Here is a 22,432-nt window from a genome sequence, read left to right as displayed (position 1 = left end):
ATTCATATCTTTAAAATTGGTTGTGTGCAGCAGGGGAGACGCTGCCGTGCCCTGCTGATTTGGATTTTTTTGCCCTGCAGTAAAGGGGCAGACGAGGGGCGGTGCTGACACTCCTCCTCTCCCTTTAATCCTCCAGCTGTGAATAACCTCCGTCAGTCCTCACAGTAATGGCGAAGTCTTGGGATCACTTGAGTGTCCTCGCATAGTAAATTTAATCATGGAGGTTGTGAAGGGAGCAGGGCGCTGACTGCGGTTCTCCCCGCGATGAGCCGCCGAGCTCCGGGCCTGTGTGAGCGGGGCGTTAGGAGACTCTGGTTCCTGGCTGTAACGGCGCTCATCACCGCTCAGACTACCGCAGGATCACCGCTGCTCCTGGACCCGGAGGTACTGCTGTCAAAACTCATTTCACAGAGACTCAAAGACCTCTGTTACAAACATTTCTGGTAAGCAGGCGAATTAAAGTGACCCACATTTAAAACTACGCTGTGGGCACTGCGAAGTTATCCTACCGGGGAAATAGTTTTATCGGCTTTACACCGAAACTTTGACACAGTGAATTTATTTGGTTATAATAAAATAACATTAACAGCTCACAGCAGTAATCAAATAAGATGATTTTACAGTTGTTTCAGACGAAAAGGTACATGTCTGTCTAAACGTATTTCTGTAAAAACATTAAATATTCGTAATGGCTGTTTTGTTTTTCATTTACAACCAACAATTTAAAACGCAACTCCCTGCTGTCTCTATAATAGCGCTTTCCTGTTTTGTCGCCATTATAAAATGTGCAAACTTTTTAATAACGGGAATTATTACAGCTGGACAATGTTGTTATAGTTAACTAAAAATGGACGTAAAAAGCTGTCAAAACAAAGTCAAAATTATATTTTAACTTTAGTTGGTGAAATGTATTAACATGCCTGATGAGGCTTTGATGTCTACAGTGCTGTACCATACTGCAACTTAAGATCTATACCGATATAGATCCAATACCATGTAAAACAGTCCCAGTATTGCCGATAACATACATTTAACCTAGATTATGAACCGAGAACAAAGATTTCGAGTCGTTGCGGGGTTTTCTTATAGCTGTACTGATTTTCCCCCAAATCTTGCATCTTGGCATGTGCCCTCCATACAACAATAGTTTAAAAAGACTAAAGCTAACAATTAAACTAAAAAAAAAAACTAAGCTGAAATGAGCAACCCCACTCAAAACAGATTTAAAAACAAAGAGTCTTTATATATCCTATATTCATTCAGGAAAGGTTACACGTACTGTGATGTAATGTTAAAGTCTGCTGCATAAAGACAAGGAGATCGGACCCATTCATAAAGAAAGATAAACGAGTTTCGCCTCTCTGTGGTTCAGACTGCACCGCTCTAATCTGACAGCTCCCTTTGCTGGCTGTCCAAAGACTACACGCTTTCCTCATCTGGTTTCACCAGCTATGCTTTCATTCTTACATTAAACAAAGCCCTGTGGCATTTTCAGAAACATTATTATTATTATTATTTTGTTGTTGCACATTCCTGTTGCTGAAACGCATCTGTCATCTCCTCAGTTTTAATTTCCGCCCCGTCACATCTGTAATCGCACTCTGAGCGGTGCCTGCTGCTGTTGTCTGAACATGAAGGGGCTGTAATATTAAACTATGAACCAGCCTCACAGAATAATGCAACACCTGTTGGCGTGTACCCTGTGGGTTCATGTTAAAGCACTTTATAGGTATTACACCGGAGCTTTCCGTGACTTGCATGTTTACATGGAATTCTTGCAAAATTATAACTTGGGAGTTTCAGGGGCCCCCGGGGGGCTTCTTTGTCTTATGGGTGGTCTGCGCACTCATAACCATGTACATGGTAAAATAATGCAGAAGTCTTGCAAACTCATGGGGATGTGCGGTTACTACGCTATGTTCTTATTAGAAATATGTCGTGTGACAGCACTGGTTTTTGAAAACAGTAGCATTTTGTAATAATGTCACACCATTAAGCATTAGTAAGGTATTAGTAAGTGCTTAATTAATTATTTGTATGTCATTACTCCTCTTTAGTATGTCGTTTTTAAAAACACGTATGGTTATCCATCTGTCCACTGTCACACCTTGTACAGCTATCACTGCTAGTAAAAATCATAGTCATAACCATCACCATCTTTGTTCTGCTGCTTCTCTTGGAGTTTAATTATTAACAGGTACGACTTCCGTTGTAGGACTTTCTGGAAAAGTATGGCTACCTCCATCATGACTACCACATCCACAATGCGGCTGAGGTACAGTCTGCAGTCCGGTAGGTCCATTTGCACACATTTCTACCTCTAGGCATTGCGTGTTCATCACAGGGAGGGGTGAGCTCGGTGTGGTACAAGCCTCAGGGCTGAACGTCTGTGCAGGGCAGTAAAACACACCCTCATCTCCGCATTGGGAAACCTCTCCTGAACCCTCCCTGAACCATCCAGGAATTTCAGGAACCTCGCCCTCTGGCCCGTCTGCTCACTGTACTATAATGGGAACTGATTAAAACTCCTTCATCTTGGACTGAATGATGTGTTCGTAAACTCTGTGCAGTTTTTATGTATCTAAATGCTCATCTCTACTCAATGTATGCAGGCTCTGGTATATAAAGGACATAAAGGTTGGGGATAAGGCTACATTTTTGATGTTATCAGCCTTAACAGCTCTTCTGCTTTCCATCCATTGATGTGGGAAACCTAGCTTCATGATGCTGATGTACTTTTGAGTTATATGTATCTGTAACTCGCCTGAATCCAGGAACAGTCCAAGTGCCTGGCTGAAAGCTCTCGTGCAAATCTTTAATAGCTCCTCTCAGAAACACAGAAGTGCATCAGATCATTAAATCTCTATGCAGCAAAGATCTATCACCTTTTGCAGCCCTTTTGGCTCACACACTAGAGAGACTCTAAGTGTTTTGTCTCTCTCTGTCTCTCCGCAGAGAATTCCAGTGGTTGTCCCGTCTGCCCATCACAGGCAAACTTGACAGCGCCACCCTGCTGCGGATGGCAGAGCCTCGCTGTGGGGTGTCGGACGAGGGCAGCCAGCAGATCTGGGCTCAGAGAGTGAACTTCATCTTTACTGGACAGAGACCGCCGCAGCAGCTGCGCAGGAGACGCTCCACTGCAGAAGGTATAGTTTTACTTAATTTATATGCGTGCATGTGCAAAGTGAGCCTGACTGACATGAGAGGCGGTGTTTCATTCCCTGCCTTTTTATGTAGCGCCTTTGTTTGCCCCATTGTGGTCTGAAAGAACCAACAGTTAACTGGGAGGGTCCGCCGTCATAAACTGAAGCACTAAATAGAGTTGAGCGTTGTAATTAAAGCTGGTGGAGTGTCTGATGGTGCACACGTCAGCCCTGAGTGATTCTTATTATTTAGTTACACAAGCCCATGTGTCTTTCATGTCATGTTTGCTGGGTAAAAACTTCAACTTTAGTCTCCACTTTGTCTTTAGTTACTGGGATTATGCTTCTCTCTCTCATCTCCTAAAGTCCTTCACATCTCACTATGTGTTCTTCAGTTTAGATAAAGGTTTGGGGGAATGGGCTCGTCCAAACACATATACCCCTGCAACCTCACTTCCAGTTTCTCCTAGAGGTAAATCTGTTCCATCCAAACCTACATACCAAAATCTAAAAACCAGAGGATTAAAAGAGGTTCGCCTTTCCAGTCTTTCAGTGTTTTATGTTGTTAGAATATCCTTGATGGGAACAAGAGAAGGAGACACTGAACATAGCACAACTTTGCTGATACCGATACTTTTAATGTAATTGTATTCAAGGCGTACCCTTTCATTACCAAAAAAGATTTAACACAATTTAATTGGCTACATACTGAATTTGAAACTATGAACTTACATTCTAGAAACAATGCATTGATCCTTCTCTAGTATTGATCGGATACTAATAATTGCATTGGTACTGACACTATCGATATTTAAATCAATATTTGAATTGATCCGCCCACTAATCTTGAAGTTGCCGCTCTACAGATTTCGATGAGACCTGTAAACGCCCTTTTTTGTACGTCTTCGTGTTTTTCGTTCTCGCTGTCTCTCCTCAGTGCTGTTCGTCACATCTCCTTTGTGAATGAACAGCAGCAGCAGGCCGACGACAGCACCAGAAGCCCCAGCAATGTTTCCCACTCCCTCTCTCTGTGCTTGTGCCTCCAGCCTCATGATGTGTGAAGCCTCTGCATTCCTCAGTGTCACTGACGAGGTTGGCTAATGTTCGGGGAATGCAGCGGCGGCTGATGTTTGCCGCTGCCTCTTCGTGTCAGTACCTGACACGTTCCCTCTGGTACACACATCCATAACTGACTGACTGGATCATGTTGTTTGCCACCTATCTCAGTGGCCAGCTGCTTGTATGGATCTGAGCCTGCTCTTTAAGAACCCAGACTTGTCTCATATGACAGGCGGCAGTGTTATTAAACAGGCGGCAGATACTTTTACACCCTCGGGTCAAACCTCTTACTGATCTGGCTTCATGCATCCACTGATGTATTGTAGCAATAATAGCTTAATTGTGAATAACGGCGTTCTGCTCGTGCGGTGCCGCCACCTCTAACTCAAACATTATGCCGCTTTATGCGATAGAAACGGCAGATATGTTTCTGCTTGCAGCTTCACGAGTGTTTGCTCAAGGAGGTTTGTGTTTGGATCAGACTCTTGGTCTGAACAGAGTCCTGTGAAAACATGCGTGTAGTAATAATGAGGCCTCAGGTATGTACAGTGTTGGCTGGCAGTTGTTCCACTTTAACACGGAGAGTAATATCTCAACATGTACTCAACACATGGCAGGAAATACTGTACAGAGACATCTGTGGCTGCAGATAAGCCCAAAAATGTTGGTGATCTCTTTTGATCAATAATGTGACCTAAAGTTTTTACCTACCCTGTTTAATAGTTCAAGTCTGGCATTTTTTATATCCTTGTTTATTTATGTGTAACTTTGCTGATCCTCCGTTTTTTCCTCCCTCCTTCTGGTTACGTGTGTTGGATGGATTGCAGCTATGGTCATAAGTTTACATGCGCTCATCGTGAGCATGAATGTCATGGTAACTGAGGTCTTTTAAGGATTTCTCTGAACTGTTGAATGATTGTACATCTTTAATAAGTTACATAGGTTTTAACTTCTAACAGAATCAGCTTTTAAACTTAGTCCACAAACTTTCAAATACCAGCTTTGGGGAGGCCATTCCAAAAGCTCAGTGTTAGCTCAGTGATCCACACAAAATTGTGATCATTTTCATGTTTGTGTCCATGTTTCAACCATCCAGCTGATTTGAGGTGATGTTGAAGAATTTGGAGGAAATCCTCCTCTTTCATTATTCCATTCACTTTATGCAATGTACCAGCACGACTTGCAGCAAAACAGCCCCCGAGCACGGGGCTACCACCACCATGCTTGACAGCACGTATAGTTTTTGTAGGTTTGAAAGCCTCCAAACATAAATCTTGTCAATCTGGCCAAATAGCTTGAAGGGAGGAGCTTCTTTCTTCATTGGCACCCTCTCACTCCACGGTGATGAAAAACTCGCTTCTCTGTGGACAGTGATGCCGGTGTTCCTGCAGTTTCCAGTTCATATCAGGCTTGAGGCTTACCATTCTGTGAAGCAGGCGATCCATGACTTAAAGCTAACCCTTAATGCTGTTTGAGCTGTTTGACCTTGACAGCTGACTGTGGCTGCTAAACGAAGCCGTGCGACTGCAGCAGCGTGGGTGAGTCAGACGAGCTGCCTGCTCGTTCACTCTCACCTGTGGTGTGATGTGATTTTTGTTTATCAGCTTCTGAGCTTCCTGGAAACTGAAAACAGACCTTGACTTGTGGTTGTTCCCACTGATATTTACAGAACTGACTTTCCACCAGCTTGTCTAAGATAAGCTATTTAAGTGCATGACGTGTGTGTGTATTTTTCTGAGGTGTGCCTCCGTGGATCCATGCCATGAAGTGTAGACGCTTAAACAATGAATGGGCATTTTTGCACATTTTTGGTAACTATTTCAATAATTTCATTTTTAAATAATTAGATCGAAGTTTTCAGTTCAGTCAAAGATTCACTGATTCCAGCAAACAGTTGGTTTCTTTTGCAAAGTTCCCTATTTTCATATGCATGAATGGCTTTATAGGTATCTGAGGCCCGAGAGAGACCCACAAACAAGCAGCAGGTGAAGGTGTCTGCAATAAGGCCTGGCAGAGCATCTCAAGAGAGGGAGTACGGTATCATCCAATTAGAGCACTTTAGCTTACCTGTGGCTCCCAGGATATTTAAAACAAGCCTTCAGCTTTCAGGCCCCTCTTCTGTGGAGCCAGCTCCCAGTTTGGATTCAGGAGACAGACACTATCTCTACTTTTAAGATTAAGCTTAAAAGTTTCTTTTTGATAATATTTATAGTTAGGCCTGGATCCAGTGACCCCGAATCCTCTCCTGATTATGCTGCCTGGGCTTCTTCTTCACTCACTTCCTTTCACTCTCTGACTCCTGTTAAAAGGGAGTTTTTCCTCCTCACTGTCGCCAAGTGCTTGCTCATAGGAGGTGTAGTCTGAGTATTGGGGGTTTCTCTCTTTCATTGTAGAGTCCTAAAGCACACTGAGGAAACTATTGTCCTTATTTGATGTAAATAAAACTGAATTGAAACAAATTTTGGATTTTAGACCACGGCCTGGACAAAATAACCCATGAGACGTGAATGAAATCTTGTACATCGCGTCGGGTCTTTTTTGGCCTCGCCCGTTGGCTTTGTTGTCAGCGGCATCTCTTGCCTGCATTTGTCGCACAGCCTTCTTAACACCAGCAACAAACAGAATCTCCCCGAACCTCCACAACCAATAACTTTAGCTATCAGATGATCTAAGTCACTTCCTAATGTCTGTGATAGCACGGCCTCCCCTACACTGCCGCTATAGAGGGCATCATAATTGCTTCCATAAGGGAAGTCTTGGAATGTCTTGTGTGTATCGGACTTCCTGGCTTCTCTGCCGTCCTCTGGGACCTCTTACTCCGCGGCGGTCTGAGATGGAGAGTAGGCGCCTGAGCTCTGCTGAGAATACACATCTACACACATGATGCGGTAACAGGCCTAATGTGGGCAGTTCATCTTGGAATGAGAGGTGGAGCAGGGATGGGAACATGTTTGAGTATCTCACAGTCTCAAATCATACTAATCAGACTTCTAGAGGATTGCAGCAAATGATCACTTTATTTTGAATCAGATTTTTTTTGTGGTGTTTGAGCCTCCATGTGCTTCCACTCTTACAGCATCATATCTGTGTAAACTGTTGCAACAAAAAGGACAAGCATGAAGTTCTTATAAGAGTCAAGCTGCTGCCGAAGCACAACTTTTGTTTGTGTGTTTACTCACACAGCTTACACACTGATGTCACTGCCAAAACCATGTCTTAATGGCTCCAGATTTCCAGATATTTTCCAGTCTCCAGGGTGCTGTTGCGGTCTCTCGGCCATTCACAGTATGCAGAACATGCTTCTCGTATATTTCTCCCATATTCTGTTTGCAATGCGTTATTTAAACAAGCACAAATGGCATCAAAAGCACTCAGAGTCTGTCCTCCGTTGTAGCGGCCTCAGGCAGCGTGAGGCTTTAAGACGGAGCAGTAGTGTGTAACGTGAGCAAACCTCCCGCTCACATTTGGCCGTCTTTTAAAAAAATATTTTGACAACTTTGGAAAATAAGTTTGATTTATGTGGACGCTTAAGCGTCAGCTCTCCAAGTATGTGTAAATCAGCCGAGCCCCGAAGTGAAGACTGAATGGAGAAGAATCACTTCTTGCAAGGTTTAAGTGTCAGGCAGTCCCTGACACTTAAACCTTTTTTGTCTGTTAGGGCTGTTGAGCTGCTTGTGTGTGTCTGCTTTGTCTCCAGACTCTTTTACTGTGTGATCCTGTGTATGTGTGCGAACAAATTTGAGTCTTGTAAATTAATGAAAGGCTGAGCATGAATCCCCCATTCCTTCGATCCACGAACAAATGATGTGACTGTGAAGTTTGCGACACGTGTAATTATAACTAAGCCAAGAAACTACAGACACATGGTGAAGTAAACTGTTTGGTGAAGCATGCAGTCAGAGTGCGTGTTAGTTTACCCAGCTGGAAGCTTGCATGGTTAACATCCTATCATTCTGGCTCAGTTGGCTGGATTTGTCACAGTTGAGGATGGGATATCAGGCATTCAGAACTATAATTCAATTCAATTCAATCACCCCAATAAAGCATATCCCTCTAAGACTGCCGGTTTACTTGTGGTTGCTAGAGGATTTAAAAGTAGAATGGGAGGCAGAGCCTTCAGCTTTCAGGCCTCTTTCAGTCCCAGTTTGGGTTCAGGAGACACATACCCTTTCTACTTTCAATATTAGACTTAAAACTTTCCTTGAGGTGACCCTCAATCCTTCCTTAATTATGCTGGTTATTTAAGGTGTAAATCCACAGCTACATCAATGGCTTATAATAAGGACACAATAGTAATAATTTAACAATTTCCAATGGGATTAGCTCTCTAAAAGTTCAACTAGTTTAAAATAGCAGACTATCCAGCAAATATGGAAAGAAAGAAAACAGCCACATTAGTCGAATGAAACAAATCAGGGATTGTTTTGACATCTTATAAAGACGGTCAATTCTCTTTGAAAAGATAATTTAGTTTAACATATATGAAAAAATCAGCATGACTGAGCACTTTTTATGCTCTTATTCTCGTTTAGTTAGCATCTTTACCCATGTACCTGTCTGAGGGCTAACTGTGTTATTGAGTTTTAGCCAGTATTACTTTTTATATTCTTTGATAATTGCTTTAAACTAAGCCTTGCTCCGAATAACACTGCTGGCTGTTTTTTGGTTGGAGCTCATCTGCTGATGCACCGGCTGATATGAACCAGACTGGGAGTTTCATAGTGTCTCATTTCTGCTTCTCTCTGTCTGGCCGTTCTCCAGTTGACAAGTGGTACAAGCGCCACCTGACCTACCAGATCGTGAACTGGCCTCAGCACCTGTCGCTGGGCTCTGTCCGGCTGGCTGTGCGTGCTGCCTTCCAGCTGTGGAGCAACGTGTCGGGCCTGGTCTTCCAGGAGGTCCCTGGTGGACCTGCAGACATCCGGCTGGCCTTTTATGAAGGAGACCACAACGACGGGGCCAGCAACGCTTTTGACGGACCAGGTCAGGGTCACAACACATCGATCTATTTCATCTTCATTTATATTTACAAGGACTTGTTTAAGAAGAAAAGATATTTAACTTCCTTAAATTCTCCTTACACGTACTGGCAGATTAATTTCATTAGTTAGGTGTGAATAGTAATGAGATTACTGGGAATATTTGGGCTTAAGTCCCACAAAATCACAAGTTTACATTTAAGTAGAACATGTAAACTCATTAAGATCCTTTGATCTGACTCAGCAAATTAGAAAATTCAGAAATATTAGAATTTCTGAATTTAAAGAGCACTTTAATGCAACTTTTTTCTCTACACTGTGTGTTATTTGTAACCTGAAAGCTCCCAGTCTCAAAATGGAAAGAACGGCTGTTCAGAGTCTTTAACGACCTCTTTAATACATGAAGCAGCACCATCCTGCAAGTCCTCAAGTCCTTTTTCTCATTCAGGGGGAACTCTGGCTCACGCCTTCCTGCCTCGCCGAGGCGAAGCCCACTTCGACATGGCGGAGAGGTGGACGCTAAACGGGCACAAGGGCCACAACCTTTTTATGGTGACCGCCCACGAGATCGGACACACTCTGGGCCTGGAGCACTCCCCCGTTCGTCACGCTCTGATGTCGCCGTACTACAGGAAGCTCGGCCGCGGGCTGGTTCTGAGCTGGGACGACATTATTGCCGTGCAGCAGCTGTACGGTGAGAACATGGTGCTTGGTTTATGGTAACAATTTAAAATGTTAAATAAGTTTAAACTTAGTTGCATCCCTTTACATAAAACTAACACAGCATTTCATAAAGAGAAAATCATACCAACAGTCAGACATGGTGGTGGTAGTGTGATGATCTGGGGATGCTTTGATGAACTGTGCATGCACAGTCTGATTGTCTGTTCTATTGCCCTCCAAATTGGGAGCTGTAGCACCGAGCTGTGAAAAAGGCCAGCAGGCCACTACAGCTCCAAACACTGACGGTGACTGAGTAGAGCAGCAAAGCCAAAACTTAATTTCTTACATTTCTTGTTTGCAGTCACTCGAAGTTTCTGCGTGTTCTTGGCAAAAGAAATATGCACAACACATCACAATCTAATCTTGAGTTTATCTTTAGCAGCAGGAGGAGTTTGTTCAGCCTGACAGCCTCTTAGCTGCTGCTGTGGGAGTGTTTATAGGGAGGGCAGCGGAGGTGGTGTGAGTGTCAAAACAACACACTCAGCAGCCTGTTTGTGTATTATTATTATTATTAGCATTGCAGTTATGCACACTGTATTTACCTGCTGTGATAGATTACTGTTGTGGTTGTGCAATGTGGGAGCATCACCCTGGACTTCTTGAATGACGGCTATAAGAGTTTCTGTTTACTGCAAGTTTGTTGTCCCTCCTGGCATGTGTGAGGCAGGTTTCCACATGTGCCGCTCTGCACACTTCTTTTATTGCTTGTTTTGGGGGGTTTTCTGCTGCTGCTTGGAAAATTATTTCTCCACAACAGCTGCGCAACAATACGTCTTAAACCATTTTTGCATTGCCAGCAGCTCTTTAGCCGTGACTGTGTGACGTTTTGAAGATGCATGAGGAGCTTCCTGCGCTCTGGCCCGGCCTCTCAGGTGTACGGCAGCTGCACAGAGAAAAACAAGACACTGTGCAGGAATGCTTGCGTGGCTGCAGGACAAGCACACAGCTCTGAACCTGAGATCAGCAGAAGTTTGCAGGCAGACCACGTCCAGCTGCCTCTCCTTTTATTTAATAAGTGAGGAGTTCCATCTGCTCTGCCTCTGAAATATTCTGTCTTCACCATCCTAAAGTGGCCCTTCACTCCCGCTGTGTCGGCCGAACAGAGAGACACACATCTTTATTTCAGTTACATTCAGGACCTAAAGCAATTTGACCATAGATTGAATTAAATGGCAGCAATTATAGCAGATAATTACCTTTAGTTGGTCGTTAAGCTGTATGTGCTTTTGTTTTTAGGGAAACTTGAACTTTGGGTGGCCACTTATCAGCAGACCTTACACAAAGACCTCAAGACAACTCTCCAATAGCTTTTTTTTTTTTTTGCTTCAGGGAAAATTACCCAGGATTCCTTAACGGGCACTCAATTGAAGCTTGGTCTGCTTTTTCTCCTTTATTCCTATCAACCTGTGGCAGTAATATGTGCACACTGCAGCTGCTCCCACGTAAACGTCAAGCGACTTCAAAACTGACAAGACTGCTGATGCTCGGAAAATGTTACATCTGCTTAAACATATAAGCTTTAAGGAGAATATGTGAATGTGAGTGTGTGTGTGTGGGTGTGAATCATTCCTGGCACTGCAATCTGATAAGGAGCACATGTGAGCAGACTGGATATGTCAGAGAGCGAACATAGATTTGGTGTTTCTGCCTTTGAATACGGTGCCGTGTGCACTGTGACGGAGACATCAAAAACAACAACTTTGACTTGAAGTGGACTTTTTATGCTTTTCCTTCTTTGTTATATATACTGTTACAATGCTGGTTGCTCATATTAAATATAGCCAGTTTGAAATAATGAAGTCAACGCAAGCTTACTGGCTACTTTGTAAGATGCACCTGCTTAACCGCTTGTTAATGTAAATATCTAATCAGCCAACCACAAGGTAGTGGCTCAGTGCATTTAGACATGTAGATGTGTAAACTAAGGGAGCATCAGAATGAGGAAGAAAGATCATGAAAGTGTCTTAAATGGTCTGATTATTTTGAGCTGGTCTGCTGCTGACACTTTACAACACAAACATCTCAGTGGCGGAAAGGGCGTGTGGCCTTAAAGGGACAGCAGCTTGTAAAACAGTTACAGAAATATGTAACTAGTGCAGAATGTAATGCAATAACCTCAAACATGCTCCCGAATATGAAGCTCAGCAGTATAAAGTTAAATATTATTCACATCCAGGCCTATATGACATTAATTTTAGGATTTATAGCTTTAATATTTCAGTTTAGTTGCCACTTTGGTGCCATTTCATATCTAAATATCTCTTCCACTTCTGATGAATGTGGCAGAGTGCGAGGAGGGAGTTTGTGTGTTTGGATGAAGTCATCTCTGCTCCTACATGCTCACAATGAGCTTTTGGATACCACTGCGGTGTGCACAGTAGAGCTATCTTTCCTGCCTTCTTCCTCCTGTTCTTGGGTGTGCTGATTTTATCCATCTTCCTACAAAAATGTTTGTTGAGCTCCTTGCAAACAAAGTGGCTGTAATCACATCTGAAGCGCTATCATTTACTCTTCAGTTGAGCTCAATGTGTTGTGCCCCCCTCCTCCCCTTTTTTTCTCCTTTATTCTTTTCATGTGCGCACTGCGAGGGTACCCGGGCCAATAACAATAGGACGGCTCTGATTTTGGTAGTTAAAAAATGTTAAAGGTTCCAGCCCGTGCTCTATCTACAGTCTGTTGTTTATTTCCTGTGCACTGGAATGTCATCCATCAGTATACATCAACCCAGCCACATCCTGTAAAGGACAATTTAAATGTTAACATTCTCCAAGTCCTGTTTAAGAAGAAATCTCCACAGTTTGTGTTCCCATTCGTTCCTGATCTAATTTAGTAAACAGTTAAATTGCTGTTTGGGATGCATGAGAAATCAGACCGATCTGTAATGTAAAGTTTGTCCGGTCAGCCAACGAGAACAGTTAACAATAAACTCCAGCTCTTCCTCTTCATTGTTTTATGGCTTTGCTTCCTTTATTTTTTGTGCCTTTAGGTAAACCATTAGGCGATCGCCCGGTGAGGTTGCCGGGTCAGGTTTTGCACGCTGCGCTGCAGGAGTGGGAGTTCTCAGAGCTTCAAAGCAGACACGACACCCCGGGACAGCCTCTCTACTGCCAGGGCGTCTTTGATGCCATCACTATGGGTGAGGTCCGAATAAATGAAATCTTATCAGAAAACAACATTCAGCCACAACTCTTGTAGAAGAAGCTGAAGAACAATAATAAACCCTGTAGCAGGAACAGTGGATATTCCTGTTTTCATATTTATTTCTATAACAAAAGGACAAAGCTGCTGATAAATACTCGCTTTCCTGTATTTCAAAATCATTTTATAGTTAAGCAAAACAGGAAAGAAAGTTTAAGCCACCCATGTGTTCTCATGATACCTGAGAAAAGAGCGAGAACAGTGAGATGCTGTAATTTCCAGACTTTTAGCTTTGTTCAGGGCTCAGAAACTGTTCCCAGCATGCTCTGTGCAAGAATGAGAGACATATACACGCATATTCATCTCTTTTCCAGACCAAAATAAGACAGTGCTGGTGATTCGTGGCAGCGTATACTGGACTGTACCGGCTGAAGGGCGCGTAAGTGGCCCGCTGCCTCTCCGTCAGCGCTGGCCCGACCTCCCTCCGGCTATCGAGGCCACTGCCTTCTCTCCGCTGGACTCGAAGTGGTATTTTTTCAAAGGTACTGCCTCATTGAGCACATTAATGGGACTCACACCTCCTTTTTAAGGCATTTCCTAAACTGCTAGCCAACTTCACGCATCTGTTAAAACTCCCAAAATAGATCCTCTCGTGCCTTTTAAAATAGCAAAGTGCTGCTTAAAGGCTGAATACAGCAGTGAGGCTCCAGCTGCGGTTTTAATAGTCTTCTCTTTGTGCTAAAGGCTACAAAAATTTGTCTGAAGATAGTGCCAAAATGTTCCACTAAATGCCAAATACCTGACAAGACTGTCTTATCTGCCGAATGCAAACAGTTTTATGCAAAGCTCAGATGCTCTGCTGCATTATTAATCTCCATAAATCATAATCACAAATTTTTTAAATTAAGAAAACCGCCCAAAACACTTGTACATACTGTGTGTACTTTCTGTATTTAGTCAAAGTTATGCTTAGTTTTAAAGAACATATTGCGTTTCGGTAAAGTTATTTCATCTCTTAAAAGGCCCGGTGTCCTGAGTTTTTTGCTAAATGTCATCAGATGCTGTATTGTTTGTGCAGCACTGGTGAAATAGAGGTTTTATTTTATTCTACTCTTCGTGAGCATAAGGTTTGGTGTCATTTCAGTGTCTCTTGCCTCCTGCTGTGCAGGGAAGCGGATCTGGCGCTACACGGGCAGCACGCTTGACCCCGGCTTCCCCAGGAAGAGCAGTGAGCTAGGACTGCCTCGTCACCCTGACAGTGCCTTCTACTATGCTCCTCTGGGTCACATGGTCCTCTTCAAGGGCTCCCGTTACTCCGTACTCAACCTTAAAACCTTGCGTCAAGAGCCCTACTACCCACGCAAGCTGGCTGACTGGACTGGCGTGCCGCAGGGGACCAACGGGGTGCTGACCCGTCCAGATGGCCGCCTTTACTTCTTCAAAGAAAAGCGGTTCTGGAGGTTTGACCCAGTGAAGGTGCGAGTCACCAAAGAGGGCCACTGGGCCAAGGACCTGAGCTGGACCGGCTGCAGGAGTTCTCCTCAGAGCAACAACATCCTTTGACCAGCAGATGGCGCCGCAGGATTTAAAGTGCAATTTGTTGATGTATCGTAATACAGAGGAGCTACAGCTTCCCAGCACGTACAGTATTTACACTGCAGAGCGATTAGCATTATTGTGTATGGAAGTGTAATTACAGCCTCAACAGGACTGCACATCATCAGCAGCAGCAGTGTTTAAATTATAATGCTTACTCTGGAATGTGATGTTCAATCCCTCCTGATTGCTAGGGGCCCCAAATCAATCATGACAGAGTGTGAGAGCAGTGCAGGTGAGTCATCAATGGCGATGAAGTTTCAGGATGTCAGTGGGCCAGTTTGAACTCTTGACCACATCTGAAGAGCCAGAAAATCATTTCAGAGACCCGATTGATTCGGAGCAGCGTCTAGCTGCGTGTCAGAGGTAAAATAGTAACATTTGACTATTTCCATATCATTGCATTTTTAGTATCGGCTGGTGTTTTGAGTGAGTGCACTTGTTTCCAAATGCAGCGGTCTGATTGGTCAGCTTTCTGTATTTGAATCAGATAAATCGAGCTTGAGCCTAAAAAAAATAAATGCTGCAAATTTTTCCTGCTAAATTACACGGCCGGTGTGACCGGCTGCATCAAGAATGTTTTTAACGCACACAATCTGCATACAGATTTTGTGTGTTCTGTGTCTAAAGGCCGGTGTGTAAAGCAGCTGTAACTATCTGTGTTTCAACATTCAATGAAAGATGAAATTATGTCTGATCTGGATTTAAGAATTCAGCGTAGCAGTGTTATCAGCTGTGTGAATATGTCTGGGATACTTCAAGCATTCACTTCTCACCTCCTACTTCATCTGCCTGCCTGTATGTAAACACACACACACACACAGAGCTGTGAGGGCGCAACGACATAGCCATTTTATTATTCCAATCATTTATCTTTTAACCTACATCACTGAACATGTTTTACATACTACTTGCGTACAATACTCGCTTTCTTCCAGTTACAATTATTTCCAGTAAACAGTTAAATGCTCTGACATCTTCGAGCTCCCCAGCTTGCCTACGGAGAGCAGCCCAGCGGGAAAAACTCTGACCTTATAATGCACAAGTGAAAAAACCCAGACTCCAATTAATCTGTTAGGTTAAACCGAGAAAGCCTTTTCAAAGGAAAAAAAGATTAAAGAAAAATAAGTAAGAGACTAGTTTGACCTGAATAATTACATTTCTTATTCCGATTTCTTTTCCTCACTTAACATCTTTTGCCTTCAGAACAGCTGTAATGATCACAAACACTGTTTAAGTGATCATAAAAAATTCACTCAAGTTAACCTGTCCTTACTGTGACCTTTCAGTAATGAGCATTTCTGAGGTGTCAGGTCGACTAAAGGGAGATAATTCTTCATTGCTGTTATGTAGCCTGGTTTACTCCACTGCTTGTCCATTTTAACAAGAAAATTCTGGATCAATGATTATCTGAAGTTCCTTAAAACAAATGCTTTATATGCCACAAATCAGCTTTCTAATCACGACCAAGGGCAACATCAAAGACAGCCTTAACGCTGAGATCATCTTAATCTGTTCGAAGTTAATCAAAGAAAAAAAAAGTTGCCTAGCTGAGTGATGAGAAGAAGCCTAGTGTGCCTCACTTAAATACAAAACTGATTGCTATTCACTCGGCTACAACAGCTGCACAAATCATTAGCTGCACCTATGTATAAAACTAACTTAGACATTCATTGTATTACCTTTACCTGCGCTGTCTTGAAAAAACAAGACAAGTTAAACTAGTATCTGGATGTTACGTGTCAACTGCTGCAGTGCTCCGGTGTCCCTGTTATTTGTCTGTGATTATTACCACTGCTCGTGACATGGTGGTAGGAATTTAGATGAAGAACTCATCCAGCCGTTCCTCACAGTTCCTCACACGTGCCGGCTCAGCGGTAGTCCTGCTTTCTACCAGGGGCCTGTTGGAGGGGCTTTCCCTGGTCCTGCCTGCATCTGTTCCACCACCAGAGCCCCATGTCTCAGACGACCCCTGAAGGTGTGTGTGCGTTCCTTGCAAACAATCACTCAGCTCCTTGGCCAGCTCCTCGACAGCTGAAGCTCCAACTGTTGTGGGTCTCTGTGACTGGAGGGTCACCAAAAGGTCCAGAGAGGAGGAGCGAGTCATCGCTTTGACTGCTGGGTCTGGGCGAGGAGAGACAGCCGCTCCCGTGTCAACGTTGGTCTCCGGCTCCTCCTCGTCCTCTTCCAGAAGGAGATGGGAGAGAGAGTGGGTGATCGAGGGACGCAGCGGAGAGTCGGGGTGGTTGGAGGTTGAGAGTGGAGCAGGGCTGCTGCGCTGGGACGAGTAACAGGAGCTGCCAGGAGGAGTGCTACAGCAGCTTCCTGATCCCAGGCTCTCCGCTCCACCACTTCCTCCATAAAGATTTTCCAAGATGGGGTCGCTGCGCGGTCTCTGGGCTGGCAAAGAAACACCAAACAGAATTTAAAAATTAAAAATCGTACACTCAATGTACACAAACATGAAAACTATTTCTGCTTTGTGTTACTTTAAGCTGCCCCCGAAGTGTCTCAACCGTGACAGACCAATAAATACAATTTGATTTTATGACCAACTCTCTTGGAACATAAACGTGTGACAGATTCTATATTCAAGAACACAAACCCTCATCAGCTCTCTAACTGGCGATAAGCCTTAAAAAATATGAAGCTTTACATCATACATAAAACTCTCATAAATCTCGTGTTTCCCTCAGTCACTCAGTAAAACTGAAGGTTTTGAGCTCTCTTGCATAGACTCATTGCTCTTTACTCGTATCTAAGCTTGGCCATGCTGATGTGTGATGGCTCTAATCATGTTTTGTTTTTATTGTGAGAGGCCTCCTGCTGTAATGTTGTCTCTATCTTTATTCTTTTCACTTTGTGACATTTTTTTTTTAAAGGGCTATACAAAAAAAAAAGTACTTACCTAAAAACTTTCTCCAAAAAAATATAACTATGTAACTTAACACTTTCTTTGAAAAAAAAAAAATCTGAACTGCTTCAAATAACTGCTTAGAAAAGAGACCACATGGCCAGTATAATTACTGGTAAACTTTTCTACTGATATTCATCTCCAATAAAAAGACTTTGCACTGTGCTGGAGGAAACATTTAGTATTTGAGTCATTATACGTACAAATGCTTTCTAAGTCAAAATGATCATTTAATACAACGGCAATTAGAGAGCGCCAGGGAATCATTATGAACGGAGAAGTCTTTGGGAGAGCGCTCAGTGAAGAAGTAATTTGGAGATATTTCTCCCTGTCTGTCAAGCTCCAGGCGATAAATCTCCCACTGAAAGATTGAACATCGCAGCTTACCGTGCCTGTGCGTTTGCCCGGACAGAGGAGAGGTAAGGCTGCAGGGTGAAAGGCTGTGTCCCGAGCTGCTGAGTTGAATTCCTCGAGGAGGCATGCTCGAGCCAGTCAGGGGGAAAGCACAGGTCAGAGGTCGCTGAGGTTGTGCCGGGGTTTTCACCTGCAGCACAGGACGACAGAAGAAATGGGATTATAACGTATACCAGGACTACATCCAAACATAACTTTATGTTTCTACTGTTTATCTCTGTTAGAATACAGGATGTAAACTCCTGTTGGAAGCCCCAGCCCATCTACACCTGAACAGATGTTCATCTCCCACCATGACAAACAGCGCAATACAACAGTTGGTTCAGTTATATTTACACTATGTTATTAGTTTCATAAAATAACATTCACAGACTTGCATATATTTGCATTAGATCCAAATCCTTATCTCAAACATATAAAAATTTCCTGTTTCATAAATCACACATTAGTAGCACATGGAACAAAGGTCTGGCCAGTTTCCCAGCATTCTGTGAGGTAATTAGTGGTTAAATCTCCCACACTTCAGCGTGTTTACTCTTGCAATGCGAGGCTGCGTCAATCTGCCATTCACACAATCCTCACGTTTAATATAAAGAGCGAGATTGACTATGTTGAGTTAACCTGGGGTCAACCCTCCAAAGTATAAGACAGTGTACAAGAGAGGTGAAGAAGAGAGTGTAGGCAGGGTGGAGTGGGTGGAGATGAGTGTCAGGAGTGATCTGTGACAAAAGGATAGCAGCAAGGGTGAAAGGGAGGTTTACAAGATGGTAGTGAGGCCTGCTATGGTGTAAGGTTTGGAGAAGGTTGTACTAATAAAAAGACAGGAGGCAGAGCTGGAGGCTTCTCTTATGGAAGAGAAATGAGTACATTAGAGGAACTGGTAACAAAGAGCATTTTAGACAAAGTTAAAGGGGGAAGGCTGAGACAGTCTGGACAATGTGTAGAGGAGGAATAGTGGATATACTGGACAAAGGATGGTGAAGACAGAGCTGGCAGGCTGGAGGTAAAGAGGAAGACAACTGAAAAGATTCATGGGGATGCTAGGGGTGAGACGGTGGATCCCGTGTGTCGAGCCGTGAGGAAGCAGAAAGAAGAAGATAACCCGCAGTTACCTGAAAGAGAACCTTGTTGCCGTCGAGGTCTTCAGTCTGCCAGCGTGTAGCGCTGATGGGGGTACACGGGTTTGGCAGCAGGGGAACCAGCTGGCCAATTTCTTCCACACTAAACTGTAGCACAGCAGAGCTGCATGGCTCCACCTGAACTCCTGGTGACAACTGCTTTAAAGCCAGCTGTAGGCAGAGCCCGGGCTCTGGATGCAGGGGAAATAAGGCAGGAGGAGACAGCAGGGGATAAGACACATTTTTAATATGATGTTTAAAAAAATTATTATTAAGAAATTTACAAAATTACAAAATTTGAAAGGAATAAATGTGTATGTAGTTTTAATTTGAGGAGTATAAAAACAATACTGCACAATCAAGAGCAAACACTCTAAAGCCTTACCCATATGCAGGGTGAACCAGCAGAATCCTGCCTTCTGCTCCTCTGCCTGTCGCTGCAGCACCGTCTCATAGAGCCGCACAGCATCCTCATAATTGTCATACGCACTGTACAGCGTCACACGTAGTATCTCACCCCCGCAGTGCACTGGTCGAACTCCCCACACCGGCATCCCCGCACCCAGGCTATAAAAGTCTCTGCTGGGCAGGAGGTAGGGCCGCAGCAGGGCATTGGAGGGCGAGCTGCTGGAAGTAATGTGGATCCCTCCGGTTCGGCTGCCACAACTCTCCGTGTGATGATAGTGCCAGGGAGGACGCTGGAAGAAGTCCAGCACTTTGAGGATTCGTTCCTCTCCGTAGGCCTCGTGCAGGAAGAAAGTGATGGCCAGAGACGGGTAGCCTGAAAGATGTCAACTTTTATTTTATTCATTCTAAGTGAAAACAGACATGGCTCTGGCAGGAGCTCATTGTGGGATGGCATGTTTACAATGGTTAAAGTGCAGCATTTGATGGGGGGGATGTTGACCTCAATGGCAATCTTAAATTTCTTTAAATATTTCTCATTTTCACATATGGAAGTTATCATTATAGCTGAATAATACACCTCCAAAGTGTGTAATAAGGTATAATGTATGGTTGAAACGTCCGTGCCAAAGAAACAGCTGAGATCCAAGTATATGTACTGTTACTACATACTGTGCTGAAATGTAGGACTACACACTGAAAACCCAGAATCCTTACCAGCCACGGGGCAGAGGCGGGGGTAAGTTCTGAATGGTGAGGCCCTCTCCGACACGTGGAAGATGCGTAGGCTCGGGCAGAGCCAGCGCAGCAGGCGATCCAGGGTGTGTTGCAACAGCAGGGAGTCTCCGGGGTTAGCCAGCAGATGCAAGTGCATTAGCAGGAGCTGCTGCCGCCGCTGCTGTCTGACCCGCCTGCTCACGAGGTCGACTGATGTGACGCACAAAAAACACGAGGCACAGAGTGTACAAAGATATTTTAGACAAGGACATCATTAAACTAATTCAAAAATAAGTTTATCCCCCCAAAGGGAAGGAGTATTTATTCGGTTGGTTTGTTTGTCTGTCTACTATCCAGTTTTCATGATATCATTTAAAATTTTTGTGTGACGATAGAGATCATTTACTGCTCCATCTGATTACATTTTTTCAAGCCCACTGGACATAAATTTGGACTTTTAATCTTTTTAATTGTATCGTTTGTTTTACAACCTTTATAAATTCATGTTCAAGTAACAGATGAATAATACATTACAGAAAAAGTTCATATTCTTCTACTGCAGTAATGTCGTTTTTTATTGACAGTATGGCAGAGCCACAAATCCACACATGTAAAAAAACGGATTAAATTTTACTTATTTTTCATATATTAAGAAATCTGCGGGATTAAATATTTAGAGTCACTGGTCTGACCCACTTAAAATTAAATTGGGCTGTACTGCAGCCCACGAGGTAAGATGGTTTAGATTATTTGTGTTTTTGTCTTTATGAAGGTGCGAAAAGTAAGTTTGAGTGTTTTTTCCCCCTCTTTTTACTGTGTGAGTCTAGGATTACTTACTGCCAGACGACGACATCCTGCTGCAGTCTGATCTGAAAACAAAAAAGGCCACGAATTTAGTTTATTATTCATTCATATATTTGGGGAAACACAAAAAACTGTCTCCATCTTGTGGTGGTCGGTTTGGAAACGTTCCCTTTACTTTGGTCTCCATGACAACACTTTATCTGTTGTTAGCTAGCGTACAACTTAAAAGAATCACTAGAAAAAAACCGTAAAGATCACAGCAGCTGCCAAAAAGCCGATGTCGTAAAGTGCTAAAGGGTTAAATGAACGATAAAGTCATACTCTTCATAATTTAATGTCTGGAGCAAAACTAATTTCCATTGTGGCAACCGCTATAAAAAAGAAAAAGAAAAAAAAGCGAAGCTGACTAGCTGAGGTTAGCCTCCGGAGCTAGCGCTGGGACCGTTGACTCACTCACTCGGCAGTATCAGCTCCGGAGTCCACGTTTTCATCGTCGGCTCTCTTCAACACCGCCGCTCGGCGCAACATGGTCCGGTCCACACTTTCACATCTGCGCCCATGCTCCGGCCAGTGAGTCTGAGCTGTGTTTACGGCAGACCACACTCGGGCTGAAAAGCATCCTGTTTGATTTCTTTCCGCAGGCTGCTCCCCCCCCCCCCCTTCCAAAAAAATGGGACACTTGCTGGGACGCTGACGTCACATGGCACCCACACACCCTTAGTTTATCGTTTTAACTGTAAGGCTCGCTGGGTTTTTAAAAAAAGAAAAGAAAAGATAAAAAGGAGAGGTGGCCCGTTTGGAGTCTAGAAGGCTTGAGGGTGTACGTATGTTTGCGCAGAGCCCAAATCCCGGGCGAAAGGGACCAGCAGAGGTGGTGCTACTTTAAATCCAAAGCCGCCTCCTATAATAACAGAGCAGATGGCAAGCTCTAACAAAATGACAAGACAAAGGAGACGGTCCAGACGGCCTGGGCAGATTTAAAAGTGCAGGGGAGGCTCCAAAGACTAAGTTAAACACGTTGTTTGTTAAGACCTTCTTAAGACCATATGGAGAGCTTTAGAAAGGCACAGTTTGGACAATGTTATCAAGCAGTGCGAAGTGAAAAGCAGATAAAACCATCATTCAGTGAAAGACACAAGTTACACCAATATATTCAGAAGAAAACTAAACAAAAACACCAAAGCAACCCTGCAATCTTAACAAAGGTGTTAAATGTTGAATAACCAGGCATCGTGACATAATACAAGTATAACAAGAACATTCACTTGATTAATATCACCCTTTACTCGAATTTGGGCAGATATCCTAAATAGAAACGTTTCTAAAGCACAAAGTGCTGGGAAAACATTTTTAATATTTATTGTTGAACAGACTGGGGCTCTAATTCGAAGGCCAAGACTTGTGTTTTTGTCATTTACTGTT

At 43.5% G+C, this 22,432-nt stretch overlaps 2 protein-coding genes across 4 annotated transcripts; one reads left to right on the top strand and one right to left on the bottom strand.

Moving 5' to 3' along the window:
- Nucleotides 1–58: 58 nt before the first annotated feature.
- mmp28 (matrix metallopeptidase 28) lies at nt 59–17,717 on the top strand. Of its 2 annotated transcripts, none has more exons than XM_086261000.1 (8): nt 59–384; nt 2,216–2,292; nt 2,956–3,146; nt 8,964–9,185; nt 9,630–9,875; nt 12,891–13,040; nt 13,417–13,584; nt 14,211–17,717. In XM_086261000.1, the coding sequence occupies exons 1-8, from the start codon at nt 265–267 to the stop codon at nt 14,603–14,605; spliced, it is 1,569 nt and encodes a 522-aa protein (XP_086117126.1). In that variant the 5' UTR covers nt 59–264; the 3' UTR covers nt 14,606–17,717. The 2 variants fall into 2 exon arrangements, with proteins under 2 accessions (XP_086117126.1, XP_086117125.1); XM_086260999.1 differs by having other exon boundaries at nt 14,187–17,717.
- fam124b (family with sequence similarity 124B) lies at nt 15,473–21,980 on the bottom strand. Of its 2 annotated transcripts, none has more exons than XM_086260998.1 (7): nt 21,464–21,980; nt 21,044–21,075; nt 20,207–20,416; nt 19,470–19,865; nt 19,079–19,275; nt 17,940–18,096; nt 15,473–17,038 (listed from the first exon to the last, which is right to left on the bottom strand). In XM_086260998.1, the coding sequence occupies exons 1-7, from the start codon at nt 21,499–21,501 to the stop codon at nt 16,458–16,460; spliced, it is 1,611 nt and encodes a 536-aa protein (XP_086117124.1). In that variant the 5' UTR covers nt 21,502–21,980; the 3' UTR covers nt 15,473–16,457. The 2 variants fall into 2 exon arrangements, with proteins under 2 accessions (XP_086117124.1, XP_086117123.1); XM_086260997.1 differs by having other exon boundaries at nt 21,468–21,980.
- Nucleotides 21,981–22,432: the final 452 nt, after the last annotated feature.

Source organism: Aulonocara sp. 'chitande type north' Nkhata Bay, linkage group LG14 (assembly GCF_057382095.1).
Source record: "Aulonocara sp. 'chitande type north' Nkhata Bay isolate Kocher_YH1m ecotype deep benthic linkage group LG14, A_spYH_male_GT1.1, whole genome shotgun sequence".
Taxonomy (NCBI): Eukaryota; Metazoa; Chordata; class Actinopteri; order Cichliformes; family Cichlidae; genus Aulonocara; species Aulonocara sp. 'chitande type north' Nkhata Bay.
This window is presented reverse-complemented; position numbering and strand designations above follow the sequence as displayed.